The sequence below is a fragment of the Muscardinus avellanarius genome (assembly GCF_963383645.1).
Source record: "Muscardinus avellanarius genome assembly, chromosome: 1".
Classification (NCBI taxonomy): Eukaryota; Metazoa; Chordata; class Mammalia; order Rodentia; family Gliridae; genus Muscardinus; species Muscardinus avellanarius.
The window spans coordinates 81,574,865-81,602,217 of NC_137786.1; the positions used below are offsets into that span (position 1 = coordinate 81,574,865).

Consider the following 27,353-nt stretch of genomic DNA (forward strand, 5'->3'; position numbering starts at 1 on the left):
TGTTAAGCCTATGACTTCCTCTAATAACTTCATAGTCTCTGGTCTAATTTCTAAGTCTTTGATCCATCTCAAGTTGATTCCTGTCCATGGCAAGAGGTAAGGATTTAGTTCCATCTTTCTACAAATGGATAGCCAGTTCTCCGAGCACCATTTGTTGAAAAGGCTGTCTTTTCTCCAATGTGTAAATTTGGCCCCTTTGTCAAAGATCAATTGACTATAGGTGTGTGGATTTGTTTCTGTATCTTCTATTCTATTCCACTGGTCAGTCTGCCTGTTGTTGTGCCAATACCATGCTGTTTTTACTACTATTGCTCTATAGTATAATTTGAAGTCCGGAATTGTGATGCCTCTTGCCTGGTTTTTATTGCTGAGGATTACTTGGCTATTCTGGGTCTCTTCTTTCTCCATAAAATTCATGAGTTATTTTTCTTGGTCTTTGAAGAATGTTGTTGGTATTTTAATAGTAATTCCATTGAATCTATGGAACACTTTTGGCAGAATGGCCATTTTGATGATATTTATTCTGCCTATCCGTGAGCAAGGGAGAGCTTTCCATCTTCCAAGGTCTTCTTCAATTTCTTTCTTTAATGTTTTATAGTTTTTGTTGTAGAGGTCTTCTACATCTTTCATTAGGTTTATTCCTAGGTATTTTATCGGTTTTGAGGTTATAGTGAATGGAATTGTTTTCTTTTTTTCTTTCATTGTGGATTCATTGTTGGCATAAAGAAAAGCAACTGGTTTCTTTAGATTGATTTTGTATCCTGCTACACTGCTGATAGATAAAGGATCTAGATAAAGGATCATATCATCTGCAAATAAGGATAGTTTTAATTCTTCTCTTCCTATTCGAATTCCTTTGATTTCTTCTCTTGTCTTATTGCTGTGGCAAGAGTCTCGAGGACTACATTAAAAAGGAGTAGCGATTAAAGCTTTTATTTATATAAAGCTGGGTTTAAAAAAAGAATCTTGGCACTATATAAAGAACATAAGAAGGGCTATAAATTTATTACCAGAAAGGTTAAATTAAATCATACTATTAATTGCTGTGGCAAAAGATCAAGTCAGCTGGGTAAATGCTGACATCTTTAAAGGGTAGAAGGTCTTCCCTCGACATGGGTTAGAGTCACTCCTGACTGCATCAGAGTCAACTGAGTAAGTCATCAGCAAGATCAAGACAGTAGTCTATACCCAAATTAACCCAAAGATGGGCACTTCTTGTGACCATTTCTCAGGGTGTTTTTCCACATAATACTCTTAGGTTGAAAAGAAAATTTTCTTAGTTCCTACACATCCTGTATGAATCTACGTATTATTCTTATTTCAAACTTTCTTAGTTCTACCAGAACTGCTAGTGTTATAAACCTCTAAAATCCAACTCTAATAGTCACATATAGTGATATTTCAGCAATGATTTAAGGAAAAGACTAAGAAACTAATGCCATATTGTTTTGATAGCATAATGAGTTTTACAAAACTGCCTATTTTAGAATTTCCCATCTGTTAGAGTTAATTAGAATCTGTTAGATATAACACTGCTAAAATTCTAATTTATATTATTTTTATGAAAATATAGTAATTGTTATAAAAATATATTATTTTTATGTTTACTTAAATTTCCTTACCTGCCTTTCTTTTACCTTCAGGCAGGTTAACAAAAAAAAGAAAAAAAGAAAATCTTTCATTTTGTCTAATCATCCATGGGCCATTAGTCATTTGTATGTATTGAAATTTTGCTCAAGTGGGATATTATTTTTTAATATAAAATATCCCTAGAGGGTTGGTAGCTGGATTTGTAAAATTCTTTCTAAACTGATATAGCACTTCAGAAATAATTACCTCAGCTTAAACTTACAAGTTCCTTAGAAATGCCCAAGGCTGTTTCCTAAACAAGTATGCCAGCTATATATTCTTAGACATGGACTGATAAAAGTCAAGTATAAAACAGACTAAAGACTTAATGGAACTGAATTGATTAAATCACTTAATTTATAAATTGGCCAATAAAGAAAACATCTCTAGCTTATAATGTATAAGAAATTTGTATCACTATTAGACTAGCTCAGATCATGGTTAAAATTAATCTTTTAAGGCTGGGCGTGGTGGCGCAGGCTTGTAATCCCTGCGCTTGGGAGGCGGAGACAGGAGGATCACGCAGGTTCATAGTCAGCCTTGCTGGCTTAAGAGACCCTGTTTCCAAATAAATAAAAAAAGGTCTAGCCGGGCATGGTGGCGCACGCTTGTAATCCCCGCGCTTGGGAGGCAGAGACAGGAGGATCGCGCAGGTTCGAAACCAGCCGCGCGCGCTGGCTTATGAGACCCTGTTTCCAAATAAAAAAGTATAAAAAATAGGTCTGGGAGTGTAGCCCGGAGGCAGAAGGGCTTCCAGGAACCCCAGTACCACCAAAAAAAAAAAAAAAAAGGTCTAGGAGTGTAGCCCGGAGGGAGAAGGGCTTCCAGGAACCCCAGTACCACCAAAAAAAAAAAAAAAAAAAAATTAATTAATCTTTTAATGAGAAAAGAAAGAGGTAGGAATCATTTAAAATATGGACTTCAAAAATATGTGAAATATACATGGTTGGAAGGATTTTTTAAATCTAAAGATTTAGCGATAAAAATAAATTATACTAACTTTGGTTACAAATTCTATCTTCTGATAGAAAAAAGAAAAATGCTAGGAAACCCAGTGAATACAGAAAAATACTAGGATTCTGAAACATACTTTGACTAAATATCTTGCTATAAGAAAAATTAACAGTCTAAGTATCCCATCATAGTTTTAAACAGCATATACTCAATTTTTGTCTTCTTCTGGGTTTTCAGTACTAAGAACTTTCATTTTGCTTATTTATTTATTTGCAGTTTTAGGGCTCAAATTCAGGGTGGTGTACTTCCTAGGCAAGTGATCTACCACCCCTCAAAAACTTTTCAGTTCAGGTCTAACGTAGTTATTCTGAACATTTACATGACTGAATCTAAAAATTACTTCCTTTGTTGCTTTCCTGTGTACTTAGTCAGTTTTTAAATATTTTTTAAAGTATCTTCAAATAATGCTGTCTTTACTCCCTCCAGCAACCGCGTGGAAGCATGGACAAGAGATGTAGCTTTCTTACTCAGGCAAGAAGGAAGGCCAATGGTTAACCTTACCCTCAATGAGACTAAAGTGAGAGTGATGGAAGCTGACTGGAAGAATACAGACAAAGCAATAAACTGGCTAAGAAAGGAGGCAGCTCATTACACTAAACCTTTTGTTCTCTACTTGGGATTAAATTTGCCACACCCCTACCCTTCACCATCTTCAGGAGAAAACTTTGGATCCTCAACATTTCACACATCTCTTTATTGGCTTAAAAAAGTAAGTACACTATGGGTTCTCAAAAGCAGACGTTAACATTGTATCTGTAGCTTACTGGTATTAGCTCATTCTTTTTCTATATCACTTTTAAAGAAAAACTTTTAAAATGTATATTTAAACTTGACCGATAACTGGTATAATTAAAACTCTAATTATGTTAGAACTCAGAAACCTACATATGAATTGAATACATTTATGTATGATAATATCCTAAAAAAAGAAACTGAGCTAGGCATGGTGTTGTACTCTGGAATCTGGGGAGGGAGGATGAGAGAAGGACCACAGGTTCGCAGCCAGCCTCAGCTACTTAGTGAGGCCCTCCGCAACTCAGTAAGATCCTGATTCAATATAAAGAATTAAAGATACGTCTAGGGGTATAGCTCAAAAGTTAAATGCCCCTGGGTTCAGTCCCCAGTACCAACCCCCCCCCAAAAAAAAGAGAGAGAGGGAAACTGAAAGATATTTTTTTAGGAGTCCAGGCAGACCTCACTCTGCATAGTTTAGAATAATAAAATTGACCCTGCAAACTGTAACTGTATAAGACAGTCTTAACTTTTTAAGGTGCACGTAATGAAACCATCGGAAACACAATTTTTAAAAAAATTGGCTGGGTGTGCTGGCACATGCTTGTAATCCCAGAATTTGGAAGGCTGAGACAGGAGGATCATGATTCACAGCCTCAGCTACTTAGTGAGGCCCTTTGCAACTCAGTGAGACCCTGTTTCAAAATAAAGTATAAAATATAGGGCTGGGAATGTAGCTCAAAGGTAAAAATACCTCTGTGTTCTATCCCCAGTACCACCAAAAAAATTTTTTTGGTTTATTTTTGTAGATTTTTTATTAATATCAAGAATAATTAGAATGATGCTTATTTTCTTTCTTTATAATTTATAATACAGAGCAAGCATCTTCTCTATGACATGAAAGATCATCATATTGTTTTCCAAGTTTGGATCACCTTTCAACATTTTACCTTTTACACTTCCAATGTCACTGATGTATTTAAGAAAGCCTTTAATGTATACATTTTTTTAGTGCAATTTCCTCTGGAACATGTTTATTCTTTTCATAATAACTTTGCTCATTTATGTCAATAAGTGTTTTTTTACTTCCTCTAGCTACACACCTAGAGTCTTTGGAGTGACAATTGATAGTGTCCATATTTCCAGGTCAGACATACCTTCTATAACTTCATTTACATTTTATTTGAATTTCACTTTTAGACTTAACACTTTTCATTTCTTTACTGCAGATTCACCTTTGTTAACTAGTTCCTCTTTTGATTATCCTACTTTTGTAGAGCGTCACCTGGATTTATCACTGAGAGACCAGGACGTAGCACAGGTACACACTCACTCACTTTGCTGTCTGCATGTCCTGCATCACCAATTACTACTTTTAAAGAAACAACATAATTGATCACTGAATGCTGTGTGCATCTATTATTTACATAGTGATTTGTAGACCAAAGAGCTAGTAGCATATAGGTGTGAAAGTATATAATGTATCCAGTTGTTCAGTTAATAGACCTCAGTAACTGAATTTGAACCCTGGCCAGGTACAGTGAATCCCAGCATTTGGGAGACTGAGACAGGAGGATCTAAGTGTCAAGGCCAGCATGTGGCAATTTACTGAGACCGTTTCAAATTTTTTAAAAATATAACAAAATAGGGCTAGGTGTGTAGCTCAGAGGTAAAATATCCCTGGGTTCAATCCCCATTACTACAAGAAAGAAATTTTTTTGAGCCCTGTTATTGTGGGACATGTTATTTAACTAGACCATGATAACTGAAATTCATACATATTAGCATCATATGAAGCATGAACTACCTGTATTTTTTAATTGTGTAGACTTATATATAAATTACTTTACAAGCTCTTATCAGAAACAGTTTACTGCATTCAGTTGTAAAGGAAATGTCAGGACTTTAGAAACCTCTTATCTTGGTAAACACTCTAAGTGGCCCAGTTTTTTAAATTTTGGAGCTAGTAAAATCAATCAAATAGCATTCAACTAAAGTAGACATTTGAATTTGAGAGTCTCATGACTAGAAGATCTATATTAAAGATCTAGTCATGTGTTTCCCAACACTATAAGTTAAGTACTCATATATGTTAAAATTCATATTTGTTCCTAACAAACATTTGTGTATATCATTAGATAAAGTCTTTCTTTTTCTTTTTCTTTTTTTTTTTTTTAGTACTGGGGATGGAACCCAGGGGCACAGTGACAATCGCAGCCCTACTTTTTAATTCTTTATTTTGAAACAAGGTCTCACTGAGTTGCAAAGGGCCTAAGTAGCTGAGGCTGTCCATGAATTGCAATCCTCCTGTCTCAGCCTCCCAAATGCTGGGATTACAAGCATGCGCCACCATGCCCACCAATAATGTCAACTTTTAGTAGTGAACTATGAAGGAAAAATAATCTGAATTCTTAGTTTATTGATTATGAAGTCTTGAATTGGTCACACAACTATATATTAAAGTGGTGGACAGATCTATACTATCTATTAGCTAATATTTTTTATTGCCATGCCAAATTAATTCTAAAATAGTTTTTTCCCAACTGTCTCACTGTATATCTAGATACATATGTTTGTATATACTTATTTATTTATTTATTGTTACCTGTAATACAGGTTGAGCATCCCTAATCTGAAAGCCCAAAGTCTGAAATGTTCCAAAATCTTGAGTGCCAGTATTATACAACAAATGGAAAATTCCTCACTGTCCTCATATGATAGGATATAGTCAAAATGCAGGGGCACTAAAAGTACTGTATAAAATTAGTTCTGGGCTATGTGTATAAGATGTGCATGAAATTTAAATGAAGTTCATGTTTAGACTCGTTACATATATGTAAATACTCCAAAATCTAAAAAATATCTGGAATCTCAAAATACTCCTGGTCTGAAACATTTTAGGTAAGGAATTTTCAGCCTTTATTGACAGTTTGTTCCTATTTTATGTATTATTTTCTTTACACACTTAGTAACCTTTTTTTTCCCTACATTCTAAGTAATTAAGCATTGTGTAGCTTACCATATACACTTGTTGAAGGAGAAGAATATTACTACTTTGCTAGCATAACTAAGATTGTTTGTTTTTGTTTTTGTTTTTGTTTTTTTTTGTGGGTCTGGGGATGGAACCCAGGGGCACTCTACCTCCAAGTTACACCCTCTGCCCTATTTTTATTCTTTACTTTGAAACAGAGTCTCACTAATTTGCAAAGGGCCTCACTAATTAGCTGAGGCTGTCGGCAAACCATGATCCTCCAGTCTCGGCCTCCCAAATGCTGAGATTACAAGTGTGTGCCATCACGCCTGGCTCATAACTAAGTTTTTTTCTCCCTTTTTAGGTATCTGCTGATGCTATAAAAATCCCAAAGTGGTTACCTCTGGCAGAAATGCACCCTGTAGATTATTACTCTTCTTATACAAAAAACTGCACCCAGAAGTTTACAGACAAAGAAATTATGAATATTAGAGCATTTTATTATGCTATGTGTGCTGAGACAGATGCTATGCTTGGTAAGTGGTATAATTAATAAGCAATTACATGAGGAAAATGTATTTTTCCAGCAAACTATTATCATGCTATTGGGACCTTCATGAGCATTTTCACATGTTTCTTAGAACAGTTGCTTTGATACTTTAGACTTAGAACTATAGAAATTTTGACACATATAAAAAATGGGATAATATGCATTGAGAGTAGAAAAGTTCTAATTATTCATAAGTTCTCAGGTTCATAAATGCTCATATTTGTGTGTGTGGGGGGGGTATGGAGGGTGGAACCCATGGGCTTTTCTACCTCCGGGCTATACTCCCAGACCTATTTTATACTTTATTTGGAAACAGGGTCTCACTAAGTTGCTGAGAACCTCATTAAGTAGCTGAGGCTGAATTCAAACCTGTGTGATCCTCCTGTCTCAGCCTCCCAAGCACTGGGATTACAAGCATGCACCACCACGCCCAGCTGATGCTCATATTTTTTCACACATAAAGAAAGGGTCATAGAAGGCCATCATTTGCTTGAAACAATACTTTTTACTGGCCTTAAACAGGAATCAGTATTCAGCTGAACACATGTTTGCATGTGCTAGGTAACTGTAAAATAGCTCAGGTTCTAAGAGATGCAAAAAATTTATGCATTGAGTCTTATAACTCCTACCAGATTCTAATTCTTGCAAAACAAAACAAATTTTCCCTATGCCTTTAAGAAGGGCTTAATGAAAGCTAAAGTTAGCTTTCCTGTTGATATACTGGACCAAAATCATATTGAATTTCCTACACTCATTCAGGTTCAAGGCCAGCTCAAAACCAAACCTGCCTCCATAAATGATTGCCGAAAGAGTTTTGCCTGTTCATTAGTAGAGTTATCAAAGTTTCCCATTCTTATGTGGGGAAAACTTGGTTTTAAAAAATGACTTACATGACTTTATAGCCTGGCGTGGTGGCTCACACTTGTTATCCCATTACTTGGGAGGCTGAGACAGGAGGATCACAGAGGTTCGAAGCCAACCTCATCTACTTAGAGAGGCTCTCAGCAGCTTAGTGAGACCCTGTTTCCAAATAAAATATAAAGTAAGTTTGGGAGTATAGCCCAGAGGTAGAAAGCCCCAAGGTTCCATCCCAGTACCACAAAAAAATAGAACTTTATAACAAAAGTTATTTTCATAATACCAGCATTTATTTTGCTGCATTTTGGAGTAAAACATAACTGCTTTAGTGAACTGTGCTTAGCACTTCTATACAGTGAAAACCTTGCCAGTGAACAGCTTTAAAAAGCTATGTGGAGAAATTATTTATGTTATAGCAAGTATAATATTCATTTTAAAATTCATAAGGACTTTCCATGCACACAATGTAAGATTTTAAGTAAGTTTCTTGAATCTTAAATTCATATATCTTTTGAATTGTATTTCATTTATCTTTTTTTTTTCTTTTCTTTTTCTTTGTTGGTACTGGGAGTGGAGCCCAGGGGTTTTTCTACCTCCATGCCATACTCCCAGACCTATTTTATACTTTATTTGGAAGCAGGGTCTTACTAAGTAGCTGAAGCTGGCTTTGAACCTGTGCAGATCCTCCTGTCTCAGCCTCCCAAGTGCTGGAATTACAAGCGTGCGCCACCACATCCAGCTTCATTGATATTTCCTGACATTGGGGGATGTTTACCCATTTGTACCCTAGAAATTGCTTTTGAAAGTTTGCATCTATATCTACTGAGAGGCAATACTATATAATGTTGCCTCAAAGAATATAAGAATATTTAGTCTCTTTAGGGCAAAAAAAAAAAATTAGCAGCTTGCTTACTTCAAGTTATAAAATGTATTGAATACATTATATTTTCCTTTTTAAATTTACACTGAGCTAGTTATGGTGGCACACGCTTGTAATCCCAGCATTCAGGAGGCTGAGACTGGAGGATTGCAGTTCAGGGACAGCCTCAGCTACTTAGTGACACCCTCTGCAACTTCTTGAGACCCTGTTTCAAAATAAATAATAAAGCCGGGAGTGGTGGCGTACGCTTGTAATCCCCACACTTGGCAGGGGAAGAGACAGGAGGATTGCACAGGTTAGAAGCCAGCCACACTGGCTTAAGAGACCCTGTTTCCAAATTTAAAATATATATAAAAATAGGTCTGGGAGTGTAGCCTGGAGGTAGAAAGGTTTCCAGGAACCCCAGTACCACCAAGAAAAAAAAAAGAAAGAAAAGAAAAAGAAAAGAAATCACACATTAAGATACTCTAAGCTCTTTGTCCACTTCAAGGAAGGCTCATTGACATGGAAAGCAAAGTGTGAACAGAGGCAATAAAATGTAAACTAATGTAGTGTGTTCAGGACATTCTGAGCAGTTTAGGATTGCTAAAGGATAAAGGTTTAGCAGGTAGCTGAGGACGCTGAGGTTGGACAATGGACAGGGGCCTTATGTGCCATGCTAAAGGTAGACAGCGGGAACCTGTGAAACAGTTTTACGCAAGAATGTGACATGATCATGTGATTAGGTGTTCTAGAAAGAGAGCCACCAGAATGGTACAAGGGATACTGTGGAGGGCAAAGAGGAGGAGAGGTGAGAAGACAAATCAGGAAGCAGTTCCAGTTGTCCAGTTATCCAGTTTAAAGACCATGAAGATCTCAACTCCATGAATAACTAACTCTATAGGACAGTGAGTCTCAATTCTGACTGGACCTCAGAATCTGTAGGGTTTTAAGTAATACAGACACTTGTTCCTCAGACTCAGAAACTGCCAAAAGAGGGATGACTCCTGTCTCTGGACTATGCCACATTATGATTCTCTTAATTACACTGAGGAGAGAGTTCCAAGACAATTCCAAGAGGAATTTTACTATACAAGAATATGCTAAAATCACATGCATGTACCATTTGTATTACCTCATCTTCAAAGGTGGCATTTCCATAATCTTTAGCCAACTTCATGAGCATGAACTAGTTGCTTAGGAGTTTCAGAGGAAAAGTCTCAGGGAAGAGGAGTTCTTCTGGCCCTCATCACCTTCTGTTGTACAGAACTTGTAGGTCCATGGTGTTATCAGTCTTTGTGTCATCTGAGACTTGTACAGTGCTGACATCCTGACTTGCCATTTCTTTGCATTAATGGCACATAGAGGAAGATTTCCCCCGCCCACCCATTCTCTTAAAGAAACAAAAGAGAGCTGGCACGATCTGCAGACAAAGAGCTTTGAGCAAGAGCTCCTGTTAGTATTATATCTTCTCCTTTCCCTTTATCAATCGAGGAGCATGCACGTGAACTTTAGGTAATAATCAAACCTTAAGTATCCTGACAAACTTTTACAGGGTAGAGTCATTATAAACCTCGTGTGACAGAATAAAACATGAACTAAAAGCTGATGACTAGAGTCGTCTTGATTTCATTGTAGGTGAAATTATTTCGGCGCTTCGCCAATTAGATCTTCTTCAGAAAACTATCGTGGTGTACACTTCAGACCACGGAGAGCTGGCCATGGAACATCGACAGTTTTATAAAATGAGTATGTATGAAGCCAGTGCCCATGTTCCACTTTTGATAATGGGACCAGGAATTAAGGCCAATCTACAAGTACCCAATGTAGTTTCTCTTGTGGATATTTATCCTACTATGCTTGGTAAGTAGTGAGATTCTGTAAATGGTTATTTGTAATTAATGCTGGAGAATGAATAGGCAAAGTACTTACAGGTTCTGCTGGCTTCTTTTAACCTTCAGCAACTGACAACTTTGAGTCCAGTTCTTACTCTGAAAAATGAGAAGAATATTCCTCAGGTTCCTGTGACCTTTGCTCAGTTTAGTCACTTCCCTTTCAAAAGATTCAGAATATGTCTCCAAATTCAGGTTCATAACTTTGTAGATAATTTCTACATCATTTAATTCTCTACCACCACCTCCCTAAAAATGTATTTCCTTTCTGGATTATTCTTTCCATTTTGAAACTGTTAATGTTATACAGTATTAGAAAGTCTCCTAAAGCCGGGCATGGTGGCGCACGCTTGTAATCCCAGTACTTATGAGGCTGAGACAGGAGGATCACACAGGTTCGAAGCCAGCCTCAGCTACTTAGTGAGGCTCTCAGCTACTTAGTGAGGCTCTCAGCAACTTAGTGAGACCCTGTTCCCAAATATAACATAAAATAGGTCTGGGAGTGTAGCCTGGAGGTAGAAAACCCTGGTTCCACCCCCAGTACCATAATAAAAAAAAAAGTCTCCTAACCTGATACTGTGAATATCTCTCTCCTCAGATCCTCAAGATAGTTTTATACTAATTGCTTTGCTTGCTTCTTAATGGATAAAAGCATAGTCATTATATTGGAGTAGTTAGCAGTTTCCCTTGAGATACCAGAATAACAACATCCTCAGATTCAAAGGAAACTATGTAAAACTAACTGCTAGTTTCTGTCTCATTTAGCAGAGTACTTTAAATCCATCAGCATTTATATACTGTAATTCTTCCATTCTGAGGCACCATCAATTACAAAAAATATCATTAATTTACAAATTTTGGTGAAAGAAAAAAATAGCACATTCCCACAATTGGAGACATGTTAAAAATGCGAAGGAAATGTGCATCTTAAGATCAACCCTTTTATCTTCTTCCTTCCTAGTCTTTTCTTTTATTTAACTAGGCTTCTTTGAGTTCATTTAAATCAGTGCCCTTTCCTGTTCTATTTCACATCACTTCATGTATTTTTAATGTCTTTCTAGTTCTTTAAATTTTTAATCTCTACAGTTTCTTGGTCATCATTCGCAGGTTTTCTTTTATCCCAAAGAAAATTATGCCATTTAGCCATATTTCATTTCAGCCAGTTTCTCAATCCATCATTTTCCAGATCTCTATTTTGTCATTTCTGTCTTTTTTTTTTTTTAAGAAGTGTATATATAATTATGAGATTGTACTGCTGGCAATGGAATCCAGGGCCTCAAACATGCTAGGCTACCCCTGCAGCCCAATAACATTGTTTTTGTGTGTCTCTCTTATCTTCTAGTAGAGTTCTATGAATATATACTATTATTGGCATTTCTTTCCTTCCCTGCTTTTTCCTCAGTAGAACTTTCATTCCCCCAAGAATTCCTCTTAGGGCCACCATTTTTGTTTGTTTGTCTTTTTAAACCTGGTTCTACTTCCTTGAGGCACATTAACTAGAATTTCAAAAAGCATTGTGAAAGACTGTAGAAAACTAGGGTGATTTTCTTTCCCAGTGTGTTCCTCAGTATACTTACTAGTCATGTTTGGCATTTGTCTCTTTCACTCTAACAGCTAAACAGTATCTTTTGGGAACTGTCCTCAGTAAGTCCTAGTTTTTGTAGACATTCTGTCACCTTATATGTTCATTGATTAATATGCAAGGGTTTGAGTCACTTTTATATAAATATTGTTTTATATTTGCCTACAATACAAATTTTATACTATATAATCTTAGGATATCATTTTCTTTACTTATCATTACTTAAGAATAAAGTGAAAAGAGAGGATCAGGTAAAATGAGAACCTTATGTTGGAGCCAGGAGACAATGCTGCTAACAGTATTTAACATCATAAAAGTTAAAGGCTACTTGCAAACTTAAAAATGTCATAATGTATTTACTAGGTAATAAAATTAGATACATTTTTAAAATTAAATATACTACCATAATGCATTTCATGATATACATATCTTACAGAGCATTTACAAAAATATCAAATAAGATAATACTGTTTGGAGCTGGGTAGTGGCACACAGGTATAGTCCCAGTACTTGGGAGACAGAAGCAGGTGGATTCCGGGTTCGAGGCCAGTGCACAATAACTGAATGAGACCTTCTTTCAAAATAAAAAATAAAAAAGGCTGAGTATCTCAGAGTAGAGTGCCCCCGGGTTCAATCTCTAGTACCATAAAAATAAAATAGAAATAATAAAAGGAAAGAGAGAGGGAGGGAGGGAGGGAATACTGGTTGGGGTGGGAGAATTTTCATTCATTCCTCTCGAGGGGCACTTGCCTATCATGCCTACTTTATATTATCCAACAATAAGAATGTAAGAGAAAACATTCCCAGAAACACCATTGCATTCCACCTCTGCTGTTCTGGAAATGGCATAGGTTCTCTGCAACTATAGTTTTTTTTTTTTTTTTTTTTTTTTTTTCCTGGAATTTTTCAATAATAATTTTCTAAAATTCAAAGGTTTGTAAAGATTTTTATTTATTTTTGGCTTTCATAAGATTCTTGGTACTAGACTCCTTCTGAATCACATTTCCCAGTGAGAATATATTTTAGTAGCAGCATTTAGATCTTATGTTGATCTAAATCAAAAAGATAAAGGAAATACAGGCAAAAATCAGTGTCTCTTCAATTCTAAATTGGAATCAAATTAACATCTTCAAGGTTTAGCACAGTTTACAGTGTTTCATAATAAATACACTGCTTATCATCAGAAAGGGAAAAGCTACGTTTATGTTATTTTTAGAGGGCAGGAGGAAATGGAGAATACCTGTGCATGGGTCTTCATGTAAAACTCTTAAGCATTCTTATAACCAGATGTTAGCCAAATTAAGGTGGAAAGAGAGGACCAGGGGTAAAATGAGAACCTTGTTTGGAATAGGAGACAATGCTGTTAACAGTTTAAAAGTAACCTTTTTGTCAGATATGGTGGCCCATGCCTGTCTTACCAGTACTTGGGAGGCTAAGAAAAGAGGACTGCAGGTTCAAGACTAGTCTTAGCAACTTTGAGAGATACTCCGAACTTAATGAGATCCTGTTTCAAAATTTAAAAAATAATTCAAATATAGTGACATACACTTGTAATCCTAGTACTTGGGAGACTGAGACGGGATGATCACAGGTTCCTGACCAGCCTCAAAAATTTATAAGGCCCCTCACAACTTAGTGAGACCTTGTTTCACATTAAAAAATAAAATAGGGCTGAGAGGATAGCTCAGAAGTAGAAAGTCCCTGGATTTAATCCCCAGTATCAAAAAAAGAAAGAAAGCGGAGAGGAGAAGAGAAAAATAAAAAGTTAAAAAAACTAAATAGGCCTGTGGAGTTCTAGCTCAGAGGTAGAATTCCCTGGGATTCAATCCCCAGTACAAAATACATAAATAAATAGTTACCTTTTTATAAATGATAAAAGTTTAATATCTATAAAGTTCATATGAATTGGTAAGAAAAAGAGAAATATCCCCATTGAGTTCATCAAAAGATAAAAACCAGCAGTTCACAACAGAAAATGGCCAAGATATTTTTAAAGATTCACATTCAGAGCCAGATATGATGTACATCCCTGTAATCCCAGTATTTGGGAGACTGAGACAGAAGCATGCAAGTTCCAGGCTAGCCTAAGAAATTTAGCAAGACCCTCAGCAACTTATTGAGACCCTGATTTAAAATAAATAAATAAAATAAAATAGGGCTGGGGGTATGGCTCAGAGGCAGATGCCCCTGGATTCAATCCCCAGAGCCACAAAAAATAAAATAAAATAAAATAAAATAAAATTCACATTCAGTAGTCATAAAACTATTAAAACAAGAACATAACCATTTTTCTTTCACATATGGAGTTTTCAAAGATTAAGAAGAACTGTAAAATCTTGCATTAAAAATAGGCTTTCTCATATGCTTTTGTTGGGAATATAAACTGGCACAATTTTCCCGGAGGCAAATGTGGCATTATCTTCCACATTTCTTAAAAAATGTGCATACCTTTTGACCTAGAAATTCTCATTTTAGGAAATAACCCATATATGTACACAAATATTTATCTTCATTGTTAAAATACTAAAAAAGAGAAACACGATGAATGTCTAGTAATAATGGATTACATAAAAATAGTCAATTCTATTTAAAAAAACAAATGATGTAAAAATAGTCTACATGTAGGTTTTAAAGTTATAGAAACAGGCTTTTGTTTCTTTTTGTCTGTTTATGTGTTGAGAAGAGTGATCCATCTAATTTACCATCTAAATCAGCACATTTTTTAGAATAGAGAATACTATTAATAATTATAAAACAACAGGCATACACTAAATCTGCTGCCTTGCTCAAAAGCTACAGGAGCCAAGAAAGCAAAGGTAATTCTGATGGTCCAGTTTAATTTGATGTTTAATTCAACCTTTAAAATGAAATTCTTCAGCACTTAAGAGAGTTTAAAGATACTTTAATTAGTAGTGACTAAAAGTAGACTTATGGGATAGTATATTCTATTTCACATATGCTGAATAAATAGACTCATTTATACTTTTATATAGTATCTGCAAAGATCTTCTTGCTTTGATTCCTCTGTCCAATTAAGTGCTTAGAACAATTATAAATGGTTCTCTATTTTTAGACTTCTAAAAGTCCTTTATTAGTTTAGCTATAGCTGTATCCAGTTTACATGTGAAGACTATGGGATTAAACTTCTCAGATTAAATCTTCCATTTTATGAACCTAAAAGAAAAATAACACGTGAAAGATGGTGATTCAAAAAAGCTTCAATAGGAAGATACTGAACAGAAAAAAACAACTGGTATTACTATCAAGAGTATGTTGAAATCTAAGATACTACAACACATCTATTTAAACGTCTGAATTTACAAATAGCTTTTTTTTTTTTTTTTTTTTTTTTTTGGTGGTACTGGGGGCGGAACCCAGAGGCTTTCTACCTCTGGGCTATACTCCCAGACCTTTTTTACATTTTATTTGAAAACAGGGTCTCACTAAGTTGCTGAGAGCCTCACTAAGCAGCTGAGGCTGGCTTCAAACCCGTGTGATCCTCCTGTCTCAGCCCCCCAAGCGCAGGGATTACAAGTGTGCGCCACCACACCCAGCTTACAAATAGCTTTGTAAAAGATACTTTAAAGGAATGTTGTTTTTCAATACACTATTTTATATTAAAGTTTAGCTTTATAAGTCCTTTATAGTATCACATTACCATTTCCTAATACTAGAGGGAAAATGTCAGTTTTTATTAGTAGGATTTAATTTTTTTAATCCCCCCATGTATTTTCTTCTCTAATACCTAATCATCAGCATCCCTTAACTCAATAAGAAATAAAAGTAGTCTCATTTTGAAATTAAAATTTTCATTTTTACTTTTAAGCTTATTTCATATGAATTTTTAATAGCTATTCCTTTTGTAAAACATCTACCTTCCTCCCACTTAAAGTCCAGATTTTTTTTTTAATTGTGAGAACTTAATTTTTTGGAATGCAGTTGTATTTAAAAGCATATTTACTTATGCTGGGCATGGTGGCACATGCATGTAATCCCAGCACTCGGGAGGCTAAGACTGGAGGATCGCAGTTTCCTGACAGCCTCAGCTACTTAGTGAGGCCCTCCGCAACTTAGTGAAACCCTATTTCAAAATAAAGAATAAAAAATACGGCTGGGGATGTAACTTGGAGGTAGAATTCCCCTGATTTTCATCCCTAGAACTGCAAAAAAAAAAAAAAAAGTATATTTACTTGTCTAGTGATTTAAATTGTAAAACCTCCCTTGTTGAGTGAAAGGCTGGGAATAGATAGGCACTGTGCCTAGACTTGTGTTTTTATTGGCTGATAAATACTGTGGAGTTGAATAACTGCAGTAAGACAGTACTGTATAGTATTAAAGAGTACAGAGATCCAGGAATCCAAGGTCTAAATTCAGATCCCTTTTCAGTAATAACCCTTTGTGTGACTTGGACAAGTTACTTAACATATCTGTATCGTCCAAGTTTCTCACAATAACATGTGAATAATAGTGGCTATTTCATAGCTTAGAACAATACCTGTAACATGGTAAACAATAAATGTTAGGTGTGATTTTCACTAGTATTTTTCATTCTCCCTAAGTGTACTTGATAAAGGACATGTAGTTTGCATTATTGCCATACCAATCTAATCCCTTATCTACTTATATGTTCAGAAAGAGTTATCCAGACTGCCTTTTTTACCAATTTGTCTACTGTTTATATTTAAATCACTCTTTATTAAGAATCTTACAGCCACTTCTAATATTTGCTTATATTGCCGAGAATGATGACACTTATTTAAAATGGAAAAAGAATGACAGATTTGCTAAAGAAGTAAATATGAAAAGTGGCTTTTAAACCAGAATTAAAAAGGTTTTTGAAAAGCAGTTTAAAGTGTTTTTAAGGTAATTATTGATAAACATATGAGAAGTTAAAATCCAATTTTCAGCCAGACATCTGTAATCCTAGTACTTGGGAGGCTGAGAAAGGATCACAGGTTCACAGCCAGCCTCAGTAACTTAGGCCCTCCGCAACTTAGTAAGACCCTGTTTTAAAACAAAAAAATAAAATAAGGCTGGTGGTGTAGCTCAGGGGTATAATGCCCATGGGTTCAATCCCCAGTGCCACAAAAATTAAAAAAAAGAAAATCTAGTCTTCTGAGGCACAGAAAAATTAATAAATACTAAGGTATTTATTAAACAGCATAGATATTTGACATGGGCTTTATTATTCCACATCAAATTTACAGAGAATATTACTCTATTAATAGACTGGAAACCATTATCCCTTGCCTGGACTCCTGCCACAGCTTGCCAACTCTCTCCTACCTCCTGCCTGGACTCTATTAGTTGATTTATAACACAATACTTAGTATCAGACTGAGTCACACTTTTGCTCAAAATCCTCTACTGATTTCCCTTGTTACCTACTGTAAAAACCCTGTCTTTAATTGCACCTGGGAGTCTAGCATGATCTCTTCCACTCCCCACTCATCTCTTAAATTTTTATCTCTTAAAATTGTCCAGCTTTACAGGCCTCCTTGGGATTTGAAAAATGAAAGAATCAGACTCCTGCATCAGAGACTTCACACTCACTATTCCCTAGAAGAAGGTCCTGTCCCCAGATACCTAGAGGTCTCCCTCTAGCCCTTCCTCAAGTCTCTTAAAATATCACCTATGGGCCTTCCTTGACCACACCATTTGAAATAACACAGACACACATGCCTGCTGCCGTCCCGCCTCCCTCCGCTCACCCGATTCTTCACTGCACTTACCACATCTGGCCTGTTTGTCTTTCTCCCCACATTAGAAGGTAAGCTCGAGGAGAGCTCACCTGCTTTATCCACCAGAACAGTCCCCAGTTTGCTGAGTGAATGAAACACTGAACACCTAAATGGACATATCTCCTTACTACTGATTTCTTACATAAACACAGGAGAAACAAATTGTCTTAGTCTTCTTAACTTCTGTAGGAAAATTAAGCTAAGGATCGGCCTGAAATAGTGTTCCTAAGTATTGAAGGTAAAATAGTAAAATGCTAAATACAACAACTTCCCATATTCCTGAGTATGTGCTAGTTGGTGCCTGCCTTCCAACCTCCCGCAAAGGCCTCTTCTCTCTCCTCCTGCGGTGCTCTAGGGATGCCTGACACACAGACCAGTCTTCCTCAGTCCTTCCCTCAAGCTTTCTCTCCTTCTTAGAGTGAGCAGTCCCCTCGTGCAGCTCAGACAGTTCCCTCTTGAGCAGTCCTTTCCTCTCATGCACGTCTTCCTTAAATGCTTCTTTCCTCCTCTGCTTTCAACCAGTTATCTCAGATACTTCTCTCCTCTTTTTTTACTTATGAATCAAAAAGACCCTAATTGTGATTAATTGGTTATTAGATTAATAATTGTAGATACAAATTTTTAATTATGTTATCTTTAAAAGAAGTACCCACAAAAGATTGATAGAGGTCTTCGCCTAGTGTCTTTTTCTCCTCTAATCCTTTTTCCATAGATACAGTCCAGTTATGTTAATTTTCTCACTTGGTTTTAATTTTTAACATTACAGATATAGTTTCACTAGGAATATTTAAATTTACATAGGAACATGGGAAAACTGAAACTAGAAAAGGGGTGAAGACAATTGCAGGTTCATTTTGAAACTAACCTGGCTATTCAGCCATAATAATTAATGCACTTTTATGACAGAAAAAGCAATTTGGGTTCCAAACCAAATAACTTAAAACCAGTTTGTTTTTTTTGTTTTTTTTTTAATACAACATGGACCACTGTGCCCTGCTGTACAACCTCTTAATTTGGACATTTCCTTTGCTGATATTCTATTTTTGTCTAGTTGATAGGTAGAAAAATAATTTTCCTGAAATCATATAATCTGGGATTCCCCTAGGTATGAGGTACAAGACTAGTCCCTTAAAGATGCTACTTAAGAGTGAAAAAAATGCTTTGGTATTATGATATACTGTGTACTACTTTTGAAAACTTGTAATACACATCAGCAGTAAAATTACATCTACAGTAAATTTACCTAATTAATTGTATTTAACCATTATTTTGCAAACATATACAACTACCAAACCCTTTTTTTGTATAGGTCTTATTAATATCCCGTGGAATAAACTTTGAGAAATAACTGTGATTATTTAATCATTCAAAAAATAAGTTCAGGCTGGGCGTGGTGGCAAATAAACAAATAAAATTATAAAAATAGGTCCGGGAGTGTAGCCCGAAGGTAGAAGGGTTTCCAGGAACCCCAGTACCACCAAAAAATAAAAAAAGTTCATAAAACTAATACAAATCTAGAGCTCTTATATTCCAGTCACTGTTCTCAGAACTGTATACATACTGTCTTATTTAAACCTAAAATAAACCTATAATAAGTACAATTATTATAAAATATTTTATACATTTTATATTTGGAAACAGGGTCTCTTAAGCCAGCGCGGCTGGCTTCGAACCTGCGTAATCCTCCTGTCTCCGCCTCCCAAGCTCAGGGATTACAAGCATGCGCCACCACGCCCAGCCTATTATTATAATTCTTTTACAAATGAAAGAACAGGTTCAAAGAAGTTAATAACTTGCCCAAGGTCACATGGCTAAGGGAGTAATAAGCATTTGAATCTAGGAAATCTGTTTACAAAATCCATGATTTGCTCTCTAGTCTCTATTAATGATAGGGAACAGTGTAAATGATGTCATTTATGAATGTTCAACTAATTTAAAAAAAACTATTTTTACATATTTTGTTATTTTTATTACAAAGATATAGCTGGAATTCCTTTGCCTCAGAACCTGAGTGGATACTCTTTGTTGCCATTATCATCAGAACCACTTGAGAATGAAAACAGATCCCAAGACCACCGTCCTCCCTGGATCCTGAGCGAGTTCCACGGATGCAATGTGAACGCTTCCACCTACATGCTTCGCACTAACCAGTGGAAGTACATAGCCTATGCGGACGGCGCTTCAGTAGTACCTCAACTCTTTGGTAAATAGGTTGATGGGTTTTCAAGGATAATATTGTGTCTAGTGGATGAACCTACAGAGCACTATGCAGGAAATTCAGTAGTCATTGCCAAATAAATGAAAATTTGCTACTCCTCTTGCTGAGTAAGATTATGAAAGGCTGCCCCAAGTGAAAAACAGCTTCCTTGCAAATCAGTATATGAATATGAGACAAAGTACCCTCAGGCTTTGGCTGTGGGTCTCCTGATTGAAACCACTTTCCCTGATCAAGGATCTTTTAAAATTCATTGTTATATTTCCCAGTGAGTGGTTAATAGCTTCTCATTGTACCAGGGTTTTTTTTGTTTTGAAGGATTAATTCCTACCTATTATGGAGCCAGACATTTTACACACATTATGTAATGTTCACTCCAACCCCACAAGATACCCTCCTCCTCATTTTATAGAGGAGACTGAGTCAAATAAAATTCAAACACCTGAGCAAAGTCTCACAGTTAAGTAGCCCAACTAAGAGCTCAACCAAGTCTGACTCCAAAATCCGTGCTCCTGCCGGGCTCGGTGGCACACACTTGTAATCTCCACGCTTGGGAGGCAGAGACAGGAGGATAGCGCAGGTTCAAAGCCAGCCTTGCTGGTTTAAGAGACCCTGTTTCCAAATAAAATATAAAATAGGTCTGGGAGTATAGCCCGGAGATAAAAGGGTTCCATCTCCAGTACCACCAAAAAAAAAAATACATGCTCCTTCCACCTTATAAAAATGCCTGCCATCTTCACTAGTCTATTAATTTATTTTTAAGCAGCATTTTTAGATTTAGGGTTTTATTTATCCTTTGTCCCTTTTTTTCTTTTTCTTTTTCTTTTTTTTTTTTTTTTTTTTGTGGTACTTGGGAGGTGGAAACCAGGGCTTCTAAGAGCAGATAAGAAAAAAAGTGAGATAACAGGATGGCAGCAGGAAGGAAGAGGATGGGCAAACATTACAGGAGAGTTTAACCTTCATTATATTCCTTTACCATATACAATCATACATTGCTTAATGATGGCCATATGTTTCAAGAAATGGGTCATTAGGCTAATTTCATTGTTATGCCAATAGCATGTAGTGTACTTAACACAAACTAAGATGACTATGCCACTGGACAGTATAATCTGTAGGACCACCACTGTGTATGTGGTCTGTTGTTGGCCCAAACATTATGCATGGCTGTATACTGGTTGTTTTGTTTTTTGTTTTATTTTGTTTTGTTTTGTTTTGCAGTACTGGGAATAGAATCCAGGGGCATTCTACCTCTGTGCTGCACTCCAGCCCTATTTTTATTCTTTATTTTTGTATTTTTATTTGGAAACAGGGCCTCTTAAGCCAGTGCGGCTGGCTTTGAACATGCGCGATCCTCCTGTCTCCGCCTCCCAAGCGCGGGGGTTACAAGCACGCGCCACCATGCCCGTCTTTTTTTATTTTTTAAAAGGAACAGAAAATAAGAACAATTACTAACACATTATTTTTCATGATGATGTTCTAGAAAAACTTTTGGCAGGTAACTATTTTGACAGGTGTTTAATTTTTATTTTTTCAGATCTTTCCTCGGATCCAGATGAACTAACAAATATTGCTACAAGATTTCCAGAGATTACTGATTCTTTGGATCAGATGCTTCGTTCCATTATAAACTACCCTAAAGTTTCAGCTTCTGTCCACCAATACAATAAAGAGCAGTTTATCGTGTGGAAAGAAAGTTTAGGGCAAAACTATTCAAATGTGATAGCAAACCTTAGGTGGCATCAGGAGTGGCTGAAAAAACCAAGCAAGTACGAAAGTGCAATCAACCGGTGGCTCAAAACTCACACTACTTCCAGGACAGACTGAACAAATATAAGAAAAGAACGTTCTAGAGCTACAGGCAAATCGGCTAATATATATTTTAAATGAAACAGTTTTGTACTGTATCTTAAAATGACAGTGATTATAGAATTATACACTTTCAAAATGGTTATTATAAGCCAGGCGTGGTGGCACATGCTTGTAATCCCAGTACTTGGGAGGCTAAGACAGGAGGATCCAGGTTCATGGCCTTAGACCTACTGAGGCCTTCTGCAACTTAGTGAGACCTTGTTTCAAAATAAAAAATAAAGAAGAAAAAAAAAAGCTGGGGGAGGGAGCTTCAGAGGTAGACTGTCCCTAGGTTCCATTCCCAGTACCACACACACACACACACACACACACACAAAAGGTTATTATTAAGACCTTATTTTTACTAACTTCTAACAATTTAATGGAAGTATCAAGTTAGTAGAAACAAACACTGTAAGTTTTGTTACTCTGAGTAACATTTTTAATAACTATTATTACAAATCATAAAATAATTATATATGAATATGTGATGGTGTTTGTGAATTTGTATTTGATGGGGCAATATGGATATATTTGATGGGAGTGTTAGTATTCAATGAGATATAGACACTGAATAGGTAATATATGCTCAAGGTAAAAGCTTCAAAAGGTACCAAAAGGTTAAAAGTAAGCATGGAGACTCCCTCCTTTACCAGTTCCCTGCTACCCAGTTCCCCTCCTAAAAGGCAACTACTGAAACCACCTTCTGGTGTAATCTTTTAAAGACAGGCCATGCATTTATGAATGTTAGCATACTATATTTTTTTTCTTGCAAGATACATGTTATCTTTCTACATGTACTCTTGTGTGTGTGTGTGTGTGTGTGTGTGTATGCGTGCGTGTGTGTGTGTGTGTGTGTGTGTGTGTGTGTGGTACTGAGGATGGAACCCAGGGGAATTCTATCTCCGAGCTACACCCCCAGTTCTATTTTTTGGTCTTTATTTTTTAAACAGGGTCTCACTGAGTTGTGAAGGGCCTCACTAAGAAGCTGAGGCTGTCCAGGAACTGCGATCCTTCGGTCTCCGCCCTCTGAATGCCAGGATTACAAGCGTGCACCACCACGCCTGGCCTTCTACATGTACTCTTAACAGGAGATACCTAGAAGAGAAATTCTAAGTCAAGAGTATATCTATAAAATTACTCTAGATATTAACAAATTACCCCTGAAGAAGTTAGAATAATTGATACTTTCACCAGAAATGCATGTCCTCACATCTTTTGCAAACCTAGTAGATAATTTTTTTTTCTTATTATAATGAGTAAGGTAAGCTGGGCATGATGGTGCACACTTGTAATCCCAGTACTTGGGAGGCTGAGACAGGAGGATCTCAGGTTCAAGGACAGCCTCAGCAAGTAGGGAGAGTCTCATTACCTAAGGAGACTTTATTTCAAAACAAAAGTAACATAAGGCTGGGGGTGTATCTCGGAAGTAGAATTCTCCTGGGTTCAATCCCCGGTGCCACAAACAACAATAATAATAATAATAGTAATGACAATGGTAGATCATTTTTATTTACTTCATACCCATTAGAATTCCTTTATCATGGCCCTTTCTATTTCTGTTCTTTTGCCTGTTCCTCTGTTGGTTGCTGGCCTTTATTTTCATTGCAGGCATGCTTTAGACATTAGCACTTTGTGAGGCATCCTGCAAATATTTTCTTTCCAATTTGTCACTGTCATTTGTCTTCTGACATTATTCTGGGTCTTTATGATATGTAGAAATTTGTCTTTTCATATAATCAAATTTATGAATCTTTGTACCCTATAAGTATGTGGAGTTATAATTTGCCAATTAAAATACTATTGAGGAGAAAAATAAAAAAACATGTAAATTCTAAAATGAAACCTTTAAAGAGAGCTCTCGGCTCTCTCGCCCTGGAATGGCCTGCATTCTCCCTTGAATGTGCATTCCTTGCTTTGCCCCAAAAGCTCTCAAGATGGCCACATTCTCCCTTGAATGTGTATCTGCTTTCCTAAATGAACCTGCGTCTCTTGTGCATCCTAAAAATTCTTTTTTTTTTTTTTTTTTTTTTTTTTTTTTGCGGGTCTGGGGATGGAACCCAGGGGCATTTGACCTCCAAACTACACCCCCTGCCCTATTTTTTATTCTTTATTTTGAAACCGGGTCTCACTGACTTGCAGAGGGCCTCACTAAGTAGCTGAGGCTGTCTGCAAACCGCGATCCTCCAGGTCTCAGCCTCCCAAATGCTGGGATTACAAGCGTGCGCCACCACGCCCAGCCTAAAAATTCTTTCCAAAATGAAAGAGAGAAATCTCAATATTAGATTATGGTTAAAACTCAAATACTCATCTACCTCCCACTGTCTCTTAATTAAATCTTAAGAACATAAAATAGTTAATGTGTGGGGTGTACCACAATCCTTATAGGGGGATAAGCAAAAACAACAGAAACATGCCTCTGAAAACATAAGCTTGTGAAAATAATTTCTCCAGACCCTTTAGGATTCATATATTGTTAAGAATTTTCCAAGTATCCACAGTGTTTTAAAAGCATATGAGAGACGGGCATGGTGGCGCACTTGTGATCCCAGCGTTTGGGAGGCTGAGACAGGAGGATTGCAGTTTGAGAACAGCCTCAGCTACTTAAACCCTTTAACTCAGTGAGACCCTATTTCAAAATAAAGAATAAAAAATAGGGCTGGGGGCATGGCTCGGAGGTAGAATGCCCCTGGGTTCCACCCCCCGTACCAAAAAAAAAAAAAAAAGCAGCATATGAAGTACAGAATGATAATTAGGTACAACTGAATTTTTAGGATAATATCTAATTAAAATGGAATCAAACAACCATGAAAACAGAAAATTAAGAAAAACATGCAAAACCAAAACAATTACCTCATGTCAGAACGTAGGAGGAACTATGATTACTTAGAAGCTAGATTGGGAAACTTTGGTCCTCACTGTTTACTGCTGCTCCTGCTCCTACCCTATTCCAACCTACCATAGCCTGTGGTATGGGATTCTGCAGTGGACTCCTAGAAGGCCCCACTGAGTCTGTCCTTGCCTTGGACAGTCTATTCTCAAATCAGTATCAGAGAGATCCTGTTAAAATATACCAGTTTACATCATTGGATGCTCAAACCCCACCCCCACCCCCACCCCCGCTGGTTTTCTAGCTTTGTTTTTCTGAACAGGCAGTTACTACCTTGGCCACAGGGCTCATCCCTGGCCTCCGGTTCTTCCTCACACCGCCTGGCCTCCCGCACTCCCACTGCTCACCGCCCTCGCTGTGGTTGCCAGCACAACACACCTCCAGACCTTCACACTAACAGTTCCTGCTGCCTGGAATTCAGTTCTCCCCTCATATTTCTACCCTGCTCACTTGTTAGCTACTTTAGGTACTGCTCAGATGTCACTTTCTCACAAGTGTTTTCCTGCTCTATTTTTTTCCACAGAAATAATTACCAGCCAGCCTTGCTTAATTAACATACTTAGTTTATACTGTCTTTTGCCCCACCCTGACTCCAATGGAATAAAAGCTCCAGGCAGGCATGTTTTTTTGTGTGTCATTTTCTTCCCTAAAGTATCTCAAGTGCTTTACACATGCTAGAGGCTTAGTAAACGGAATTAACTTACCGAGAAGTGTAGCTGTTGAGATATCAAAGTGATTGAGAACACCAACACAGTACGCCAGGGTAGGGCATTTAGTATAGGAAAGCAGCCTTCTCAATAATGCAGAGCCTTCTCCAGCCAGTAAATTCTAGCGAAGTTTGCACAAGAGAGATAACAAAGTTTCTACTCCGCTTTATCTTTTTCTATAAAAAAGGACAGATACTAAATATTTTATGCTTCTTGAGCCATATGGCCTTTCTCAAGACTCAATTCTGCAGTTGTAGCATGAAAGCACAGACTAGCAAACAAATGAGCATGGCTGTTTCCAAAAAATGGAGGATTTGCCCTGTGAGCCATACCCTGCTGAATGCCGGTCCAGAACAATAATTGTAACTCTGCTGTAAGCTGGAATCACCTGAAGATGTTTAAAAATATTAACACCTGGCTTCTACCCAAGGGGATTTGTTCAACTTCCCAAGTGATTCTAATGTGCAGCAAAATTTAGAAACCACTGGTCTGGCATCTTGCTATTCAAACTATGGTCCTCAGACCAAAAGCATCCAGTCAACTGGGAATCTTATCTGCTGTTGTCTCTGGTTAAAAAAAGGGGGTGGGCTTTTTTTATACTGTTTGTAGTTTTCTATTTCATTAAGCCCAGGTAACCCTAGTAAAAACTATTACAATTTGTAAAATTTGCTAAAGGATGCATATACAGAAATCAATATATATATATATATATATATATATATATATATATATACACACATATATATATATGTATATATATATATATGAAAGAACAATAAGAAATAGAAAATAGGCAAAATACTCATGATGACATCTATAAAATATTTTAAATTTTAAAGAGCTATAAACCTTGGACTTTAAAAAAGAAACTATAAAGGTCTTTTGATGTTCCTAGAAGGGAGGACATAATCTTAAAATATCACTTTCCCAAACCTAATGTATAAATTTCATGCAATCCTAGTGAGAGTTTTTTGGGGGGAGGAGGGTGGGGAAAATAAATGAGGTTTTTAAAATTTATTTGGACTAAGTAATCTTAAAAGTTTTATGGAAAAATAATATTTGAAATAACTAATAAAATATGGGAAAAGAATATTGATGGGACTAATCTGATAATTCATTAAAGTATACTATAAAATCACTGAATAAAGCTAAATCATTGTTGCTGAGGGGCGATGAAGCAAGAAAGAGAACTCAATACTAGCTAAGTAAAAAGCTCAACCTGCCGAGGGGTTAGGCTGGTGCTGGGGCCAGCGAGGCCAGTATCGGAGCCTGCTGTGAGGCTAGGCCGGTGCTGGGGCCTCCGAGGCCAGGATAAGAGCCAGCCGAGGGGTTAGGCCAGTGCCGGAGCCAATGGCCGGCATCAGAGCCTGCCGTGAGGCAAGGCCACTACTGGGGCCTCCGAGGCCGGGATCGGAGCCAGCCGAGGGGTTAGGCTGGTGTCGGGGCCAGCAAGACCAGAATCGGGGCCTCCCATGAGGCAAGGCGCTGCTTGAGCCAGCGAGGTCTGGATCAGATCACTACTGGGGCCGTCAAGAGTGGGATCGGTATTTGCAATGCGGCATGCACAGAGAAATATCGCAGAAAATAAAAATCAGATGCTTCCCCTAATCAGCAAAAACTAGGAGGAAAGGGGCAACAGGAAGAGGTCGAGTGTTGCCGACTAATCTCAGTTGGGTCGTTATTGTCAGCTCCCGGTCAAATCCTCAGAAAGATGGGGCAAAAGGCAGGTGGAGTTCTGCAGAAACTTATCTGCAGCGATTCCTTCCCCTCTATGAATTCCCTAAGTTTTTTAGGTACGACGCTTGGGAAAGAATCTGAGGTGGACAAAGGCTTCTTGAGCCAATGACACTTTATTACAAAAA

The 27,353-nt window shown here is 37.0% G+C and overlaps 1 protein-coding gene across 1 annotated transcript in view; it reads left to right on the top strand.

Moving 5' to 3' along the window:
- Window positions 1-21,870, top strand: part of ARSK (arylsulfatase family member K) — a gene marked incomplete at both ends in the record, with an annotated part of 41,318 nt that extends 19,448 nt beyond the window's left edge. The window contains 5 exons of the mRNA XM_080707327.1: window positions 3,070-3,352; window positions 6,711-6,882; window positions 10,252-10,476; window positions 19,807-20,031; window positions 21,581-21,870. Coding sequence (XP_080563453.1) covers window positions 3,070-3,352; window positions 6,711-6,882; window positions 10,252-10,476; window positions 19,807-20,031; window positions 21,581-21,870 — 1,195 coding nt within the window. The remainder of the gene's footprint in view (window positions 1-3,069; window positions 3,353-6,710; window positions 6,883-10,251; window positions 10,477-19,806; window positions 20,032-21,580) is intronic.
- Window positions 21,871-27,353: the final 5,483 nt, after the last annotated feature.